The sequence below is a fragment of the Pteropus alecto genome, unplaced genomic scaffold, assembly GCF_000325575.1.
Source record: "Pteropus alecto unplaced genomic scaffold, ASM32557v1 scaffold12, whole genome shotgun sequence".
Lineage (NCBI taxonomy): Eukaryota > Metazoa > Chordata > Mammalia > Chiroptera > Pteropodidae > Pteropus > Pteropus alecto.
Genome location: NW_006432669.1, coordinates 2,967,024 through 2,985,883, shown reverse-complemented (window position 1 = coordinate 2,985,883; position 18,860 = coordinate 2,967,024). Strand labels below are relative to the sequence as shown.

Below are 18,860 nucleotides of genomic sequence, written 5' to 3'. Positions count from 1 at the left end.
TATACATTCTGGACACCATTGACAAAATTTTGCATTTAATTCACTCAGCAATGCTATGGGTAGATAGATTCTACTGTCCACATTTTATAGAAAGAGGAACTAAATTTTAGATAAAGCAACTCAGGCAGCGTCACAGCTTTATTAGCAACACGTTACTCACGTGATGAAAAGTTTGAGAGTATGCTGGTTTCAAGATGACTAGATCCAGAAGCTCAAATTTCAAGATCATGAATTTCTCTGTCTCTGTGCATGTGGCTAGCCTCATGCCACCTGCTCGGATGGTGTCTGTCTTAAGCTTCACTACAAGGAGGGCATTTTTCACATGGTGGCCACCATAGATTTACATTATTCTTAGAGCTGAAAGAATCATTTTTCCTGGTACTTCTAGATAAACATCTAGCATTAAGTTTCTCTGTACTAAAGTCTTGTACTTGTTCCTAAACTCAATCTCTGAAGCCAGGAAGATGGAAAATTAATTAATTGGTCAGACCTGGGCCAGGCAACCCAGGGTCTCTCAAGCTTGGCACAATTGACATTTTGGACTGGGTAATTCTTTGTTGTAGGAGGTTGTTAAGAATATCCTCTCGACCTCCACCCATTAGGTGCCAGTAGTATCCCTACCCTCAGTCATGACAATATTTTTATTTTGAGATTGAAGAGCTGCTTGAAAATGCTGAACGGGAACGTCTGGGAAATCCTCGACAGCCAGATAAGCCTCTTATACGACTGCGAGTAAGTCCTATTTTAGATAAATTTAACTTTATTGATTTTCAGAGGATAATATCGTAGAGTTTATTTTGCTCTGTCACATCTTTGCCCAGGTCGATCCTGCTGTGTGGAATGTGCTTCTTCTCTCCTTCCATAATAGTTCCTTCAGCACCCACGTAAAGCTTCCCTCTTCGAAGAAGCCTTTCTTGACCTCCCTTCAGAGTTGATGCTTTTCTTTTGTGTCCTAAGTCTACTCTGTACATACTTCTTACAGTGCCATTCACATTCTGCTTACAATTATCGTTTACGTGATTGTCTTCCTGGTCAGCTTGTGGATTTCTTGACAACCAGGATTGTGTTTTATTCGTGGCTGTATCTGGCCCTTAGAGTACGTAGCACATTGTGGACACTCAATAAAGTTTGCTTAATGAACATGTTTTGTGACTCAGGAGCAGAAAATTGCAAATAAAGCTCAACTGGAGTATAATTGTTAAAACGTTTGATGAGTTTTGAGGAGACCCAATAGCTTCAGCATTTCACATTCTCTGTTTTATGACACAACAGCTGTAGTGATGGTCTGGGTAATACAAACATAATTGCTTTAGGGGAACCACATAATTCTTATCGGGGTAGAAGATCCCATGTTTTTCATTTACGTCTACCTGATACCATTAGAATCAATCAGACTTATATAGAAAATTGGCATTCCTTTTCATAAACACAATAAATTACTAATTTATTTATGAAATGAACAGATTTTCCATGTAAGTAATATTCCAAAAGTATACTGTATGGACACTAGATGGACTAGACTACCATCTTAATTCATTGATTCAGTGAACGAATATTTATTGAATAGCTTCTGTTCTGCGTGCTGGGGGACATAGTGATGATGAAACAATGAGGTTCTGAACTTGTGGAGCTTATGGGAGGTAGAGGTATGAGACATAATAAACAGCAAATAAATGAATAAATGTCAGCTCGCGCTAAGTGTGATGAACAGTGTAAGTGGGTGGAGGTTAGATAGTAGTCTGGATAGGCTGGTGATATGCTACAATGCTGGTTCCTAGAGCATTATGTTGAATACAGCTAGTTTTGGAAAATGATTACAGTTGACCCCTGAACAACATGGGTTTGAACTACGTGGGTCCACTTATTGGTGGATTTTTTCCAATAAATACTTCCTTATCATTTTATAAATAACATTTTCCTTTCTCCAGCTTACTTCATTGCAAATACAGTAAGTATATAATATATAAACATACAAAATATATGTTAATCGACTTTATATTATCTGTAAGGCTTCTGTTCAACAGTAGGCTATTAGTAGTAAGGTTTTGGGGGAGTTAAGAGTGATATGTGGATTTTTGACTGTGTGGACGGTTGGCCCTCACTTTGTTCAACTGTATATCTCTTAGAAAGAAATGTGGTATTTTTCTTTGTAAAGTTATTTATACCACTATAGAGTTCTTTGGAGACTGCCTTGAGAGCAATTGTTCTAAATAGATCCTGTGTTTTGCAGGTAATCACTTCTCAGAGCTCACAAATTTGATTCCTTTCCTACATGGGTTTTCCCAGCATTTATTCTTATCTAGTGTGAAAGCATATCCCTAAGATGATAGACCAGTGAACTGTTGCAGTTTTGAAACTTTGTTGAAAAATTCCATCTCCTTTTCAGATGGTACTGCTGGTGCCTAGACTGTTAGTGTTATGAGGAAATGTAATCATTTCCACATTGTGGGAATTCTTGCTGTATTTTGCATAAGTGTATAAATTTTTGAAGCTTTATTTTCTCAGTAGAATAAATGGTATAGCTTCATCATGATCTTTAAAATGAACTATAGAACATTAATTTATTAACTTAAAAGTTTTGAGCATAAACCTAAACACTGAAGCGGTAAATTGTTTTCTAGCCTTTATAGCTTATTCTGTATTTTCAGGTGGACTATAGTGGAGGTTTTGAACCTTTCAATGTTCTTCGCTTTAACCAGAAATTTGTGGATCGAATAGCTAATCCAAAAGATGTTATCCATTTTTTCAGGCGTAGAGAACAGAAGGAAAACACAGGTAAGCTAGTTATTTTTACAAATTAAAAACTTTTCTTATAGGATTTATATAATTCAATCTTTTGTAAAGAGATCTAAAATAATAATGGAAAATGTTTTACTGTGATTCTTTCTAATATCTTACAAATAAACTGATAGTTGGAATAATAAAATCTCTTCTAAAAATTGGATAGCAATCATTTTTAAACTTGTGTGGGTATCAGTAAGAAATGGAAGCTTTCTCTGCAGATGTAGTTTTTTTAATAGTGCTGCTTAGTGACAACACATACAGACTTTAGAGATTTATTGCTCAAAATAAATGTTATTTACTATACAGTATTAATGTTCAGAGAATATACTTTGCATTGTTAAATTTTTCAGTTTAAGAGTGTTACAGTGATTTAGGAAGACTTTAGTCTTTTGAAATATGAAATGCCATAGTTTGATGTTTCTGATGATCAGGAAATTAGTTTCTAATTAAAAATCATAAGAACTAATTGCCCTTATTTTAGCACTTATAAAAAAGATCATCTGACTGAAATAGTTGACCCTTGAACAACACAGGTTTGAACTGTATGTGTCCACCTACATGTTGATTTTTTTTTCCCCAATAAGTATGTATAATACTATGTTTTCTCTTATGATTTTCTTAATAACATTTTCTTTATTGTAAGAATACAGTATATAATACATATAACATACAAAATATGTTTAATTGACTATGTTATTGGTAAGGCTTCCAGTCCACAGTAGGCAATTAGTTGAGTTTGGGGGCTTCAGAAGATACATGGATTTTCAGCTGTGCAGGGAATAGGTACCCGTAACCCTCAAGTTGTTCAAAGACCAACTATAGTGTTTATTCATAAATATTATGTTAAATATAGAGGCTTTTCTTAGAGCTGAGTCAGAGACTTTTCATAGAAAAATAATGGCTCTTGTTTTATGAGTAAGCTACCTAGGTTTTTATTAACTTGGATTTAATGGGCTCCTATTTTCAATGTTAAATTGTAATGAAATCGTGTATGCTGTTAACTCAACCTGAAACAGCCATTCAAATGTTTAAATGGAGCTCATAGAATACTGTTTTAGGGGGAGAAATCTGTATCAGAGAATTATATTTTTATACTTCAAATTTTAAGCAAGTACTTATTGATAGTGCTTTACTTCGTTGTCCATCCTTATCAATTACTTGAGATTTTATGGGTGTAGCATTCATAAGAATACAGAATATAAAACTAGTACCCTATGTTACTTGAGTGTCACCTATAGTCAGTTTTGTTCTAATGATTCCTTTTTTGTTTAAACTTAAATTACTGAATTAAACAGTGATCCCTCATATGTTTAAAGTTTTTTGTTGTTTTAAACGACTCTGCTACTTAACCACATGTGTGATATTTTGCAAATTACCTTTCTGATGTCTATAAAATCAGCATAATGGTGCCAACTGTAGTGTTTATCCATAAATATAATGTTAAATATGGAGGCTTTTCTTAGAGCTGTCGAGTTATATGATTGAGGCTTAGTCGGTATTCTGTGCATAAATGGTCTTAAGATAATGTCTGGCATAGTAAAATGTAATCATATTATAAATTTATATTAATGCTATTGTCTTGAAATTCAAAAAGATCTCTGTTCACTTGTCCTCATCACTTTGCAAGAGGCACACTGAACTTTGTACCTCTTTACCTATAGGCTGTTGCATATACTTTTTCTCTGCCTAAAATATTTTTTCTTTTTCCTTTTTACTGAGTGAATATTATTCATTCTGCAAGTCTTAGTTCAGATGATAGCTGTATGGGATATCTGCTTATTATTTTCAACCTTCTTTGAGAAGAATTAGTTTATTTCTTTTCTGCTCTGTTCTTACTTCTGTTGTAGAACTAATCACCCTGTATTTTAATCATTCGTTCTTATGGGCAGGGAGCTCATCTTTTTATCATCGCTTTTTCTAATGAAACAGTCTGTTTTGTTTTGTTTTGAATTGTGAGCATGTGGCGGTAACTGTTAGCACAGTTCCGAGCCACTGCCTTGACTCATCCCAAGGCACCAGCAGTTTTACCCACGATTGCTTTTGTATTAGCAGTGCATATGTCACCATAGTGGAAAAGGTAAATAACATCCTTGTATTATTATGAAAGTAGTTTTGACCTTGAGCGCCCCCAGAAGTCTGTGGACCATCCTGTGAGAATAGTTGCTAGGAAATATGCTATTTGGTGATAATACAAAACCAATACAAACTTCGGAGAAAAGACTGGCTGTTAGCAAAAATGTCATGTTTTTGCCTCAAAATTTATCCCACACTGAGCAAGCTGACTGTTGATAAAGTTTGGACATACCACTTCCACTGACAGCAACGTGCAATGAGTTTGGGCAATTTAACTTTATAATAGAAGCTGCTGTTTTTTCATGGACTTCTTCTTTCCAGGAGAAGAGATCAACTTTGGGAAATTCATTACAAGACCTTCAGAAGGAATGACTCTAAGGGTGGAAGACCTTGTAAAACAGTATTTTCAAACTGCAGAGAAGGTAATTACTTAATTACAGTTTACATTTTCAATAATGGCTATCTTATAATAACAGATTTTAATTTAGGATATGTATAATTGATATTTTTTAAATAAAAGGAATCCACAAAATGTTTTCATGAAGTAGGGTGGTAATTAATTACATTTTTTATAGCTACTGTACACCAAGAAAAATTATGTGCTTAAATAATGTTAGTTATTAATATTGTTGTGGCTATTGTTGATGTTGTTACCCTCTTACTTTCTTTTTATCTTCACTACATAAGTCTGAATCCAGGATTTACTTTCTTTTTGCATCTGGATGTAATTTCAGAATTACTTTATTAATATAGCCACAGGATGATGAAGATACTCTTATTGTCTGTCACAAGTAAATGCTACTTTAAGATCCTCTGGTTGTATTAGTATCCTATTGTTGCTGATACAAATTTCCACAAATGTAGTGGTTTAAAACTACACATTATTATCTTAGAGTTCTGTAGGTCAGAAAACTGACACTGGTTTCACTGGACTAAAATCAAGGTGTCAGCAGGGCTGCGTTCCTTTCTGTAGGCTCTAGGGTAGAATCCATTTCCTTATCTTTTCCAGAGGTGCCACATTTCGTGGCTCATGGCCCCCTTCTTCCATCTTTAAAGCCAGCAATGTTATATCTCTGGTTATTTTTCCCTAGTTATATCTCTCTACAACAACCTTCTTCTGCCTCCTTCTTCCACTTGTAAGGATATTCATGATTACACTGGGCCCACTTGTATAGTACCTGATAATCTGGTTTTACCGCCGGCTGATTAGCAACCTTAATTCGATCTATAACCTTAGTTTTCCTTTGCCATGTAACATATTCACAGGTCCCAGAGATTAGGATGTGGACATCTTTGGGGGCCATTACTCTGCCTACCACACTGGTTAACCTAATCTCTCTTAATCATCAGCTGCCACTTCTGGTCTCTGTAATCCCAGTCACTCAGGCCTCTGCATTTCCACCTGTCCTATACTCCCGTTTCTCGTTTTCTGCTTTGCTTTTTCTGGCCCTTAATATTTATCAGTTGGCTTAATTAGTGTCTATTGTTTTGTTTTGTTTTTCCTTCAATAACTAGATATTTTTTTGTCTTTTCCTTAGAAACATTATTCTGTAATTTTTCTTGCTCATATAGAATTGTTTTGCAAGGAATGGAACTATTTTCTGCACCCACTGATTTGTATCTCTCTTACAGAATGTGCAGCTCTCACTTCTAACAGAAAGGGGAATGGGTGAAGCAGTACAAGAATTTGTGGACAAGGAAGAGAAAGATGCCATAGAGGAATTAGTGAAATACCAGTTGGAAAAAACACAGAGATTTCTTAAAGAACGTCATATTGATGCCCTAGAAGATAAAATTGATGAAGAGGTGAGTAACTAATTTGGGGCACGGGGATAAGTCTGTTCAGTCAATCTCTTATTAAGAGTAGCTCTGAGTTTCTTTCTGGTAAACTACTAATTAATTTCTCTAATTTATTTAGTTTCTTCATCTATAAAATTGAGATCATGAAATGAGGATTAAATTAGAAAATGTCAAGTAAGTGTCTTAAAAATGATTGATACCCACTAAATGTTAGTTTTGTTTCCCGTAGATAGTATCTTCTTGAAGATCATGAAAGTGCTTTAAAATGAACCTTGTAGGATGAAAAGTTCGGCTCAGAGTTTTGACTGAGATTTTCAATTTCATCTAGAAAATGCATTCTCTCTAAACATAAAAATAGTGGAAGAATCACAGAGTAAAGAAGCTCTTTATATTTTACTACATAAAAAAATTTTAAATGTTCACATGTCAGATTGTCAAAAAACAATTAGAAGGTGTTGACATGAAAAATATTTGTATGTGGTCAGAAAAAGGGTTAATATTCTTAATGTAATATTTAAGTACTTTTATAAATCTTAAAAATACTAAACCTTTCAGTAAAATAATAAACAAAGGACATGAATAGGTGGTTTACAAAAGAAATGTGGCTAATAAGCATATAAAAATAGTGTTTTGCCTAGGATAATCAAAGAAACTCAAAACTAAATGTATATTTGATCCTTGAACAACATGGGGATGAGGGGTGCCAACCTTTATGCAATTGAAAATCCATGTATAATTTTGGACTCCCCCAAAACTTAACAGCCATTCCTCAGTATCTGTGAGGGATTGGTTGCAGGACTCCCCACAGATACCAATGTTTACAGATTCTCAAATCCCTTACATTAGAAAAGCCTTATATAAACAACCCCTTATATAAAAAATAGAACAGTGCATACAGTCGGCCCTCCGCATCCACGAACTCCCAACCTCGTATTGAAAATGCTATTTTTGCCTGCAGTTGGTTGAATCTGTAGATACGAAACCCAGGAATAGAGAGGGCCAACTGTATATTTATTGAAGAAAAGCCACATATCAGTGGACCCATGCACTTCAAACTTTTGTTCAAGAGTCAACTGCATTTTTTTAATTTGTCAAAGCAGTAACAATTTGAGAAACATTTAGTATGCAGCTGGTTGGAGTATCAAATTGGAACAGCTGTACTGAAAAGCAGTCATCTTTTAAAAAAATTATTCCTGTGTTTTCCTTCTACAGAACAAACATGCTGTTATTTCTTTCATCAAACAACTCTGGATCCTATTTCCCTTTAGCTATGACTCGTCTTTCTTTCTTTCTTTTCTTTTTTTTCTTTTACAGCATAATTGCTTCAAGAGTTTTCTGTATCTGCTGACCTGGTATTCTCCCTCCTTTTTCTCTTAAACCCATCTATTCAGGGGGTTTGACTCTATCATTCCAGCAAAACTGCTCTTGTGAAGGTCACTAGTGACCTCCATTGCTAAATCCACTGGCAGTTCATCTTAAATCTCACTTGATATTTTCTTGAGACCTTTTTTCCATTGGCTTTTAGGACTCCACACTCTTCTAGTTTTCTTTCTGCTTCATTGTATATTTTCAGTCTCTCTTCTGTCCAGCCTCTTAAATTGGAGTCCTGAGAACTTAGTTTTTGGACCCTTTCTTTGTCTACACAGTCCCACTGTAATCTCATCCAGCTAGCTTCCTGGCTTTAAAATACCATCTGTTTGGCGGTGACTTTCAAAAGTCTAACCCAAACCTCTCAACTTAAGACTTCTGTCTCCTACAGTCTGCTGGATATTTCCACTGGATGGTTAATAGATATCTCAAACTTTTAACATTCCCATCAGAATTCTAATTCTCATCTCCTGCTTCATCTGTAGAGTTCTAGTGGAAGCACCATTCTTGCATTTGCTCAGACCAGAATCTTTGAATTCATCCTCGACTCCTGTCTTTCTGTACCTACATCCTCTCTATAAATCCTTTTGGCTCTACCTTCAGAATATATACAGAATGTGACTACTTCTCACCACCTTCATCACTACCAGTGGTCCAAGGCATCCCCATTTCTCACCTAGATTATTCCGATAGCCTCCAAACTGGCATCTGTTTCTGCCGTTGCCCTTTTTCTACCCCCCATTCTGTCCTCAGTTCAGCTGTCATTGATCCTAATATATTTCAGATGAAGTCATTCCTGCCTTAAAAAAGGGTCCTTAAAATTGCTTACAAGGCCTTAACTCAATCTGGCTTTCTGTTAATTAACTTCTTTACCTTCATATCCGCTCTAGCTACAGCAACCTCCTTCCTATTTCTTAAACATACCAGGCATGCTTCTGCCCCAGTGCATTTGCACAGTTTCTTTCTTTTAAATGGAATGATTTTCCTAAGTTATTTGCAAGACTTATCCCCTACTTTTTAAAATTTTTGCTCATATATTACCCTCAATGAGGCCTTTCACGATCATCTTATTCAGATGTGACCTTGTCTTTCCTGCCTTATTTTTCTCTGAGCCCTTATCACCTTTTGCAGAGATTTCACAGGTTCAGATGTGTGAAAAGACAAGACTTCACTGGGCATACTCACTTAAGGTCTTTATTTAAAGGCAAAGGATATAGTATAGGAGGAATAAGTATAGGGAGGCATTAGGGATCTGAGAGACACCAGACATAAGTTCCCCATGTCCTGTTTGCACATGGTATACCCTGGATTGAACACCAAGATTTGTGCAGAAGTTCCAGGGAGTCTTTTATGCTCCTCTGGTCACATAATCAAGCCATGCTGTGCAACTGGTTATTTAGGTTGAAAATCATCAGTAAATAAACTAGCTCTGGGAATGCCAGAGGCTCCTCAGATATAAAGATAGAAATTTTCCAGTCTACCTATAAATTAACTTGATCCTGTATGCCTTCTAAAATGCAATATAACTTTTTATTTTCTTTATTGATTATCCTTTTTTACACAAACACACACACTAGCTCCACAAGGGCAGAATTTTTAACTCTTTTATTCATTGTATTCTCGATTCCTACAATTGTGCTTACTAAACAGTAGGTGCTTAGTAAATATGAGCTGAGTAAACTATTAAATAAGTGAAGTTTATCAATAACTACATACCTATATTATAAGAACCTTTTAAGTAGGAGCCAGTATAAAAGGAATCTCTAGTATCTCATGGTACCAGGACCATGGTCCGCAAACATTCAGTATTTGGCTGCTGATAAAATGGATCTTCAGGCACCCACCCACTTTAGATGCCATCTCAGATGCCTCCTGGATGTCTGCAGTCAGATGCACAAGAATGATTTGAGCAGTGTAATAATTCAAACCTTGAGAGAAACATTTTTAACTATTTTACTGGAGTATAACACCCATAGGATATTAGAATTTTTTCCTCTGTAGTCTGACAGACTTTTTTAGTGACATGGAATATTTTGGCAGCAGGTAATAAAATTTGATTAGGTCCATTTTTTTTTTTTTTTTTTTTTTACGAGTACTTTTCCTTACATTAAAACTTCAGAAAACCACTGGGAAAATAAGATTTTTTTAAAAATATCTGTCCTTTGTGAGGCAAAACTTACTTAAATTTCCAAGTTTTGTGTTGTAATAGAAAGCATCTGTTAACTGATTGTAGACCACTATTTTATAATTTATACAACAGAAATAAGCAACATATTTATGATTTACTCTGTTATAATTCAGGTACGTCGTTTCAGAGAAAGCAGACAAAAAAATACTAATGAAGAAGATGATGAAGTTCGAGAGGTAATTTTTCTGCTGTAAATTCCTATACTTAGATGTCCTTTTGTTAAATTAGAATAACTGGAAGGTTTATTTAGAGTAGTCACTCCACAAGACCTAAGTTTGGTGGATAGGACTGAGCAGTGGGTAGCTAAGGACAGCTGCCTTTGACTTATTCCAGTGCAATGTACAAATATTCTGCTTGCCATTATTCTCTTTCTTCTCCTTTGCTTTTGTCTAAAACTTATTTAATAGTGTGTGTTGGGAGTGGGATAAGGCTAGCATATGTAAGAGCTCTTATTAATCAGAATTTACCTAATTGTTATCAGAGCATCTTATCAGTATAAGATAAAATTGTACCCTACTGAGCTGATGTTATTTTGGCCAAAAAGGAATAAACTTGATGTTTTGGTTACCAGTGTTATCATAGGTAAATGTACAGTGTCCACTGGCCTTTCTGAAATGTCGAAATTAGCCAAATCACTGTCATCTCTGTCTTCTGACTCTTCTTAGAGTTAAGGAACTTGAAGTTAGCAACCATTTGCTTAAATTTTGGCCTTCTACCTGGTACTTGGTGAATTCATGCTTGAAATATATTCTCCTACTTTCTTGTTGTCCTTAGTGTTTTATGATTACTATCTAGTATTAAAAGTTATTTTATGTATATACTGTTGGGATTGTGTCTTAATTGCTTTCATTCAGCATTTTGTATAGGACCTATTATACATAGCCATTCGGCGTTATATTAGGAATACAAATATGAAAAAATGTGTGGTCTACATCCACCAGAGATTCTTAATTTCGTAGATGAGACAGACATAATATAGAAAGAAAATATTAAACCTTATGACCCGAAGTTTCATCCTCATTGTGAATTCACGCAACTGTCCTGGTAGTCCATTTTTGTTTCCTAGATATTTTAGAACAATAACTGACCGGTGGTGACTTGGAAAGAGTTGAAGCACTTGACACATCCTCTAATTAACTTTTATAAATATCACTATTTTCTCTGCTACAATAAAAAAGAAATTAATAGGAATTTTTGCCCCTCTGCCCCTTTTTAAAGAATACTTTTTGCCTCATTTTAAGCACATTCTTTTGGTAAAAGTCAATACCTGAGACACTAAAGAGGAAGAGGAAAAGAACCCTGTTTAAGGAGATGAGGACTCTCAGTTTACATTTTTTCTCCCTAAACTCTTCCAAAGGAATCCCTTTTTTAGTAGCTGATCTACTGATGACTATTAGGTAATACCACGGCCTTTAAATGTAAAGCAGTTTTAGACCCTGACATAAGAAAAAACAGTTCTCAAATAATTCTTCATCATCTCCAGAGGCCATAAAACAGACTCTAAGCCTTTTTTTGTCTTTTTAAAATAAAACTTCCAAGTCTAAATCTGATTTACCTTATCATGTGACTCCATACTTGTTATTTAGGATTTTAGATTGATCTAATAATGCTACTTACCTGGAATTTCAAGGAATGGGAAAGTGACATTTTTGGTGGTGTTTTCTTCTTTTCTCTATCTTATAAAAGTTTGTTATTCTGTGACTCCCTCCCCTCCCCTGCCAAATTGTGTCCCAGTTTATTAGAATATGTAGAAATATGAACAGTATAGTAACTCAGTTAATAACCTTTCTCTAAAAAGAATATGCTAGGATAATCTTCTAAATGACTAGTAAGTTTCCCAGATATCTTTCCCTTGTACTACTTACACTATCTCCATGGAGTAAGATAGCAAATTTGGCAACGTAAACTAATATTACTGGTATTAGTGCCAGTATTGACTACAGTTTTTCCCTCCCTGTGCCTTTCATTCGTAGCCTTCAGTGATTACAAAACCAAAAGCTATTACCATCCACTAAATTTTACAATCAACATTCTCAATGTCAGAGTCATTCTCCTATATAAATCTATTAGAAAAAACAGCTGATACCTACTTGGCTTTTTTCATTACTGTTTTCAAGAGGAAAAGGGAAATGGAATTTACTGAATTTTGGCTATGTACATTACTTACACACTATCTCAGTTTCCATTTTACAGATGAGACTAAGACCAGACTGAGGTTCACATGGTGGGACTGGAATTTGAACCAACATTAATACAATGTATGGCCTATGAATGGCTAAAAATTTAAAACTACTATAACTATCAAGCAGCACATCAAAATTACTGTTTATAATAATCTCACATGCAACTACTGTACTGTTTATAAGATGATTTTTGTAAGCTAAAAAGGAGGAAGCTATAGATTTGGGTTCCTTTTTTAGATTTTTATTTATCTTACAGAATGCCTTTAAAGTAGAAAGGAGTGACAAGAAGGAATGCTACAAAGAAATGATTCCTGTTCTTAGATTATTTGGCTTAAACTTGATTATCCCTTTTAATTGAATGGATTACAGAAATATTTCTTTACAATGGATCCTTTGTGTTTGAAGCCACTAACTTCAGTTTTTCATTAATCTTTTAAAGAGTAAGAGTGAACATTTTATTCAAGGAAGGTAGGAGAGGACATGGAAATTTGTGTTTTGATTTTTTGGCTATTTTTTGAGACCTTCCTAGGTAATTTTTTGACATGCCATAGGGCGTTATAAATTTTTTATTCTCAGCATACTATTTAGAACTTGACTAATGGAGTTAGAAACTTTCCCAAGCTGTGATTCACAGCTTTGCAGAATCATTTAACTCAGAATATGAATCCCAGTACCCTGCTTAAATTATTTAAGCAAACAGACAAACAAAAGCATTAGCCCTTTTATTTAGAGAGAAAAAAAAATGTGCTATAAGAACTCTTGTTCACATAGAAAAACTCTCAAGTATTTTCTTTAATTATAAATAGAAGGTGAAACAGTAAATATTTAAATAGAAGGTGAAACAGTAAATATTTAGACTTTGCAGACCACGTGTGGTCTCTGTCACATTCTTTTTAAAAAAACTTTTCACAATCCTTTAAAAATGTAAAAACTATTCTTAGTCAGATCTACAGTCCACAATTTATCTGGCTTCTGATTTCTTATGTTCTGTCTGAATCTGAGGCAGGATTGATATCCTCTTTCAAATTGTAATACTTAGTACTATCAACGGAGTGAAAAGGCAACCCACAAAATGGGAGCAGATACTTGCAAATCATACTATGTATCTTATAAAGCATTAATATCCAGAATATAAAGAGCCTCTAAAATTTAACAGCAAAACAACCCAATTTAAAAATGGACAAAGGACTCAAACATTTTTCCAATGAAGATAGACAAGTGACCGATAAGCATATGAAAAGATGCTCAATATTACTAATCATTAGGGAAATGCTAATCAAACCCTAGACACCACTTCACAGCCCTTATGATGGCTACTATCCAAAAACTAGAATATTAGTATTGGCAAGAATATGGAGAAATTGGAACCCTGTGTATTGCTGGTGGTAGCATAAAAGCTACTATAAAAAGTAGTATGATAGTTCCTCGAAAACTTAAATATAGAATTACTATACAGTCTAGCAATTCCACTTCTATGTGTGGACCAAAAGAATTGAAAGCAGGGACTTGAACAGATTTATATACCAAAGTTCATAGGAGTATTCACAATAGCCAACAGATAGTAACAATCCAAATGTCCATCAAAAAATGAATGTGTAAACAAAACGTTATACACATTCACTGGAATATTATTTAGCTTTAAAAGGAATGAAATTATGATACATAACTACCACACAAATGAGCCTTGAAAACATATTAAGTGAGGTAAGCCAGATAGAAAAGGACCAATAATGTATGATTTCACTTATTTGAGATACCTAGAGTAGTCAAATTCATAGACAGACAGTATGGTAGTGATTACCAGGGATTGAGAGCACTAGGGAATGGAGAGTTATTGTTTAGTGACTATTGAGTTTTAGTTTGGGATGATGAAAAAGTTAGGGAGCTGGATGATGGCACTGGTCGCACAACATGGTGAATGTACTTAATGCCACTGAACGGTACACTTAAAAATGGTTAAAATGGTATATTTTTATGTTACGTATATTTTACCACAATTTTCAAAAGTGTAATACTGGGATACTGCATTTTCAAATCTCACAAAAAAGTATATGGAAACATCTTGCCATTGGCTCTAGACCTACACTCATGAGGTAAATTCCTACAAGAAATGTACTTCAAAGACATGATTGAACTCCAAAGTCTATTGCACAGAAAAGGTGAAGTTAAAATACTATTTGAATGTAATGTTTGAGGTGATAACATGAAGACTTAGTATTTAGACAAAGGGAAAGCATAAAATTTGGAAATGATGGTAATTCTTCTCAAGAAAAAAAATCATAAAACGGTGTATGCATTTAAAACTTTGCTTGATTCTGCCAAATAGTTCCAAAGCACATGAAAAGATGTGTCAAACCAGTTGACGTTTCAACCAGTAGTATTTGAGAGCTCTCATGTGTCCACATCTTTGCTGTCATCATGTACTACTACCTCTTTTGATCTAAGGGGTGAGAAATTATTTCTTGTTGTTGTTTTTAATTCATACTACTTTTATTCTAGAGTCTGAACAGTTTTTATGTTTATAAATCATTTGCATGAAACACCTGGTCATGTTCTTTGCCCAGAAAATTTTTTTCTTTTTTTTCTTTTTTTCTTTTTTGTCTAAGGCATTGGTCTTCTTCTAATTGATTTATAAGAACACTCATGTGAAAGTGTGCACACACTGTGTTTATGTGTGTAGCATATTTAGAGTTTTCGTCATATAAGAAATATCTGCCTATTCCTAAGGATTCTTTGTTTAAATCCAGAATGGGTGACGAATTAAATGCCTTTTTAGCATCTATGGAGATAAGCATGAGGGGTTTTTCCTCCTATGTTCTGTTAATATGGTGAATTATTAATATTAACACATATCTTAATATTGGCCCATCCTCAGTATCACTTTGTGAATCTCCTGGTTACAGGTATACTGGTCTTTTCACATGCTCATGGATTCGTTGTGTGCTTTAATATTCATAAGTAAGATACTGTAATTTTATTTTTGTGCATATAATTCCTTTTCAGTTTTTAGTACCATGTTCTGCTGGCTTTATAAAGAAAAAAATGGAAACCTTTTTTATGCTCTGGTACTATCGAAATAGCAGTAGAATTAGTTGTTTTTTTGAAGAGTTGGTAGAATTTACCTGTGAGATTTTCTAGTTGTCCTTTTTGGGAGTGTAGTTCTTTTAACAATTTTTATCAAAATTTCCTTTGATAGTCTGTTGAGATTGTCTTTTCTTGACTCAGTGTAGGTCATTTATTTTCCAAATTACTTAGACTTAAGCAGAATATTTATCATGATTCTTTTAATTTTTCTTGGATCTTTTTTCCTCTCCATTCTAACTTTTTGTTTTAATTTAATTCATTGCTTTGCTTTATATGTTCTATATGCAATATTTTTATTATCATTTTCTAGATATTCTACAGTTCTAATTTTATTTTATAGTTTGGAGTCAGAGTTTTTGTTTTACTATTCTAATTTTATTACATGATGATTAGGTAGTATAATACTCTGTACTATTTAGAATTTATTAATATTTTTCTTAGTAAGCCCCCCATTGTATATCACTTAAAACATTTCATGGGTTCTTGAAAAGACCATATTACTTATTTTTGGAGTTTAACATGCAGCAGTTAGATCTAGCTTATTAATTATGTAATTTAGGTCTCCTTTTTTCTTTTAAATCTACTTTTTTTTCCCCTGATGTACAGCAGCTGGTTCTAGTTACTCGTGGTAGTTATGTTCTACAGAGTCACTGTAAATACTGAATTAGTGAACACTGAACCATTGCTTCTCGGGAAATACAGAATTAGGTTCCTGCCAGCCAATGTTTATAACATTTTTTTCACCTGATCAGTATATAACCTTTTTCATGTGTGTTTCTGTTTAAAGATACCTTATTTGATATACATTCTTGATTTGTTAACATTGAACTTCTGGCCAACAGCCCTGTAACTCATGCCTGGATGAAACTTATCTAACAATATGTATTTTTTTTGTAAGGCATATAACAGTCTTCTTGCACTTGGGCACACAGACAGCATTTCAGCTGTTCACCGGCAGGGGGCGGGCATTTAAAATGTAAAATCGCTAACCAAAATGAGACACTAAAATATGCTATGAAAAGGCTTTGTTGCATTGTTTGACTTTATATGTGTAATGTGTGTGTCAGACGACTCAGAATTTTCACTACTTTATACAAGTTCATGAATGACCATGAAAGTATCAGGAGTGTTGTATTTGGAGTTACAAATAAATTTTGGCAAGTAGGTGAATTTGCAAATATGAAATCCAAGAATAATAAAGATTGATTGTACTTAATCTGGAACAAGAAAGATGACTTGAAATCTTTTTCTGCTATTTTAAAAATATTTTTTTGTTGTATTCCTTAGTGTTTGGTTTTTGTTTGTTTGTTTTTGCATTGTAATGCCATGTTGAGCCCTTCATTAATGGTTTTAGCTGTATTTTGCTTCAGCTCAGATCATCATTATGAAGCTAGATTACTTCCCACCTCTCACTACCCACTTCATTCCTATTTCTACCCTGCCTGCTTTTTTCTCATCTCCTCATTTCATCACCTTATCTCATGGCATCACAGAGAGCTTAGAAATGATCTAAGAAGACCCAGAATTTATCATTCCAAGCAAGAAAGACTATTGTCATGGCCACTTGATATAGATGAATTTTGGGTAGCTCTACACTGCCCGAAAGTCTTCTCAACTTTCTTCCTTAGCCATGTCAAAGATGCACTATATCCAGTAACTCTTCGTAGATTTTGTGTTTGGGGGTTTGCGGTGTTTTCTAGTTTAATTGAAAAGATATTGTGTTTCATTTTTGTTCTCTGTGTTTCATTTTGATTGGTTTATGGGAAGAGATGAGGTCAGCATTGCTTTTATTCTGTTTGTAATCAGAAAATCTGTATTCATTTCAGAGTTAATCAAAACATTTCATTAAATTTCAAACTTGTCTTTTGTAGTCAGTTTCTTATCAAAATAAAATTTATGGCATATTCTCTTCATCCTAAGGTTTTTATTCCTGGCCTTCAGTTGCTGTATTTTACTTAATTCTTTTGATTATACATTTATGAGATTATTGCTCATGTTTTTCTGATTACAGAAGTAATATTTTGAAAAAGTATATTGTAGAAAATTTTTAATATTTAAGAATGAAAAAACCAAAAATGCCCTAAAATTTCATCCCCCAGAGATAACAGCTGTTTTTTTTTTGTAGGTCTTATTTTTCTTATTTATTAAGAGCCCATTGTACAAAGTTGCTCAAATGGTGACAGTCTCTTAGAAATGGCGGTATTGAATTGGGAGTAATTACCAGTATTTCTCCCAGTTCTGAAAGTTCTGATTCTGTGAAATTTTATATTTCTCGGTAAACTTCTTCAGAAGGTCTCATTTTACAAGTAGTATTGTAAATTGATCTCACAAATCATAGGCACTGAATTTGATGGAGGAGGGAGGTTATCCTGTTTTACATTTTTATAGCACAATTAGTGAAAAAACAGTTTAGACAATTTGACAATATTAAATGTTCATCTGAATGACCAGACTAATGACTTTTAGGGTGTTGCATTACCTACTAGTATGTACTTTCTTCTTGTTATTCCTCTCAGGCCATGACTAGGGCCAGAGCCCTGAGATCTCAGTCAGAGGACTCCGCTTCTGCCTTTAGTGCTAATGACCTTATGAGTATAGATATGGCAGAACAGATGGCTGATGACTCGGATAGTAGCATTTCAGCAGCAGACAACAAAGGAAGAGGCCGAGGAAGGGGCCGAAGAGGAGGAAGAGGGCAGAATTCAGTGTCCAGAGGAGGATCTCAAAGAGGAAGAGGTCAGCACTGAGTATGGTCTTTTGCACACATTCAGACTTGGCCATTGAGTGGGAAGTACAGAATTGTTCTTTAAACTTTTATTTTTATAATGCATAAAGTCAGTCTTTAATGTAGTTCTGATATGTACATGAATTTTGAATGGCTGCATGCACACAGGGTCTTAATTGCTCTTAATATGTATTTTTTTCACACAGTACCTTTTGGGTATGTTTAATGTCTTATTTACTCTTACATGTACAAAGTAATGAGGTAAATATGAGCTTTTGAGGAAAATGGCTAGCTAATATCCGCTGGCAGCAGGAAGAAAACTCCAGATCATAAAAATTAGTTTTGTTACTATCATACAGATGCCCACATTCTTATAAAGGGGCTTCATAACATTTGTTTGAAAAGAAAAGCCACCCAAAACAATTTGATTTCTTAAAACAATTAGTAACATTAATTGCCATCATTGTATTTAATGTGACACTATTGTTATTAAATAGTCTAAACAATAGAAAATAGTCATCCGGTGACTTCCTGATGCATTATATAAATCAATCCGTAGGAACATTTTAAGATTATTTTTATTATATATTTTTCCATAGGAATTTTAAGATAGTAAAATAGATAGTACCTTAGCTAAAAATCTCCAAGGAAGGTA

General features: G+C 34.2%; 1 protein-coding gene across 3 annotated transcripts in view; it reads left to right on the top strand.

Moving 5' to 3' along the window:
* The window catches only part of MRE11 (MRE11 homolog, double strand break repair nuclease), a 57,251-nt gene that overhangs the window by 17,834 nt on the left and 20,557 nt on the right, over positions 1 to 18,860 (top strand). For all 3 annotated transcript variants that reach the window (XM_015585985.2, XM_006907481.3, XM_015585983.2), the window contains exons 10-15: positions 652 to 732; positions 2,649 to 2,775; positions 5,179 to 5,279; positions 6,490 to 6,663; positions 10,327 to 10,389; positions 17,997 to 18,216. In XM_015585985.2, coding sequence (XP_015441471.1) covers positions 652 to 732; positions 2,649 to 2,775; positions 5,179 to 5,279; positions 6,490 to 6,663; positions 10,327 to 10,389; positions 17,997 to 18,216 — 766 coding nt within the window. The remainder of the gene's footprint in view (positions 1 to 651; positions 733 to 2,648; positions 2,776 to 5,178; positions 5,280 to 6,489; positions 6,664 to 10,326; positions 10,390 to 17,996; positions 18,217 to 18,860) is intronic.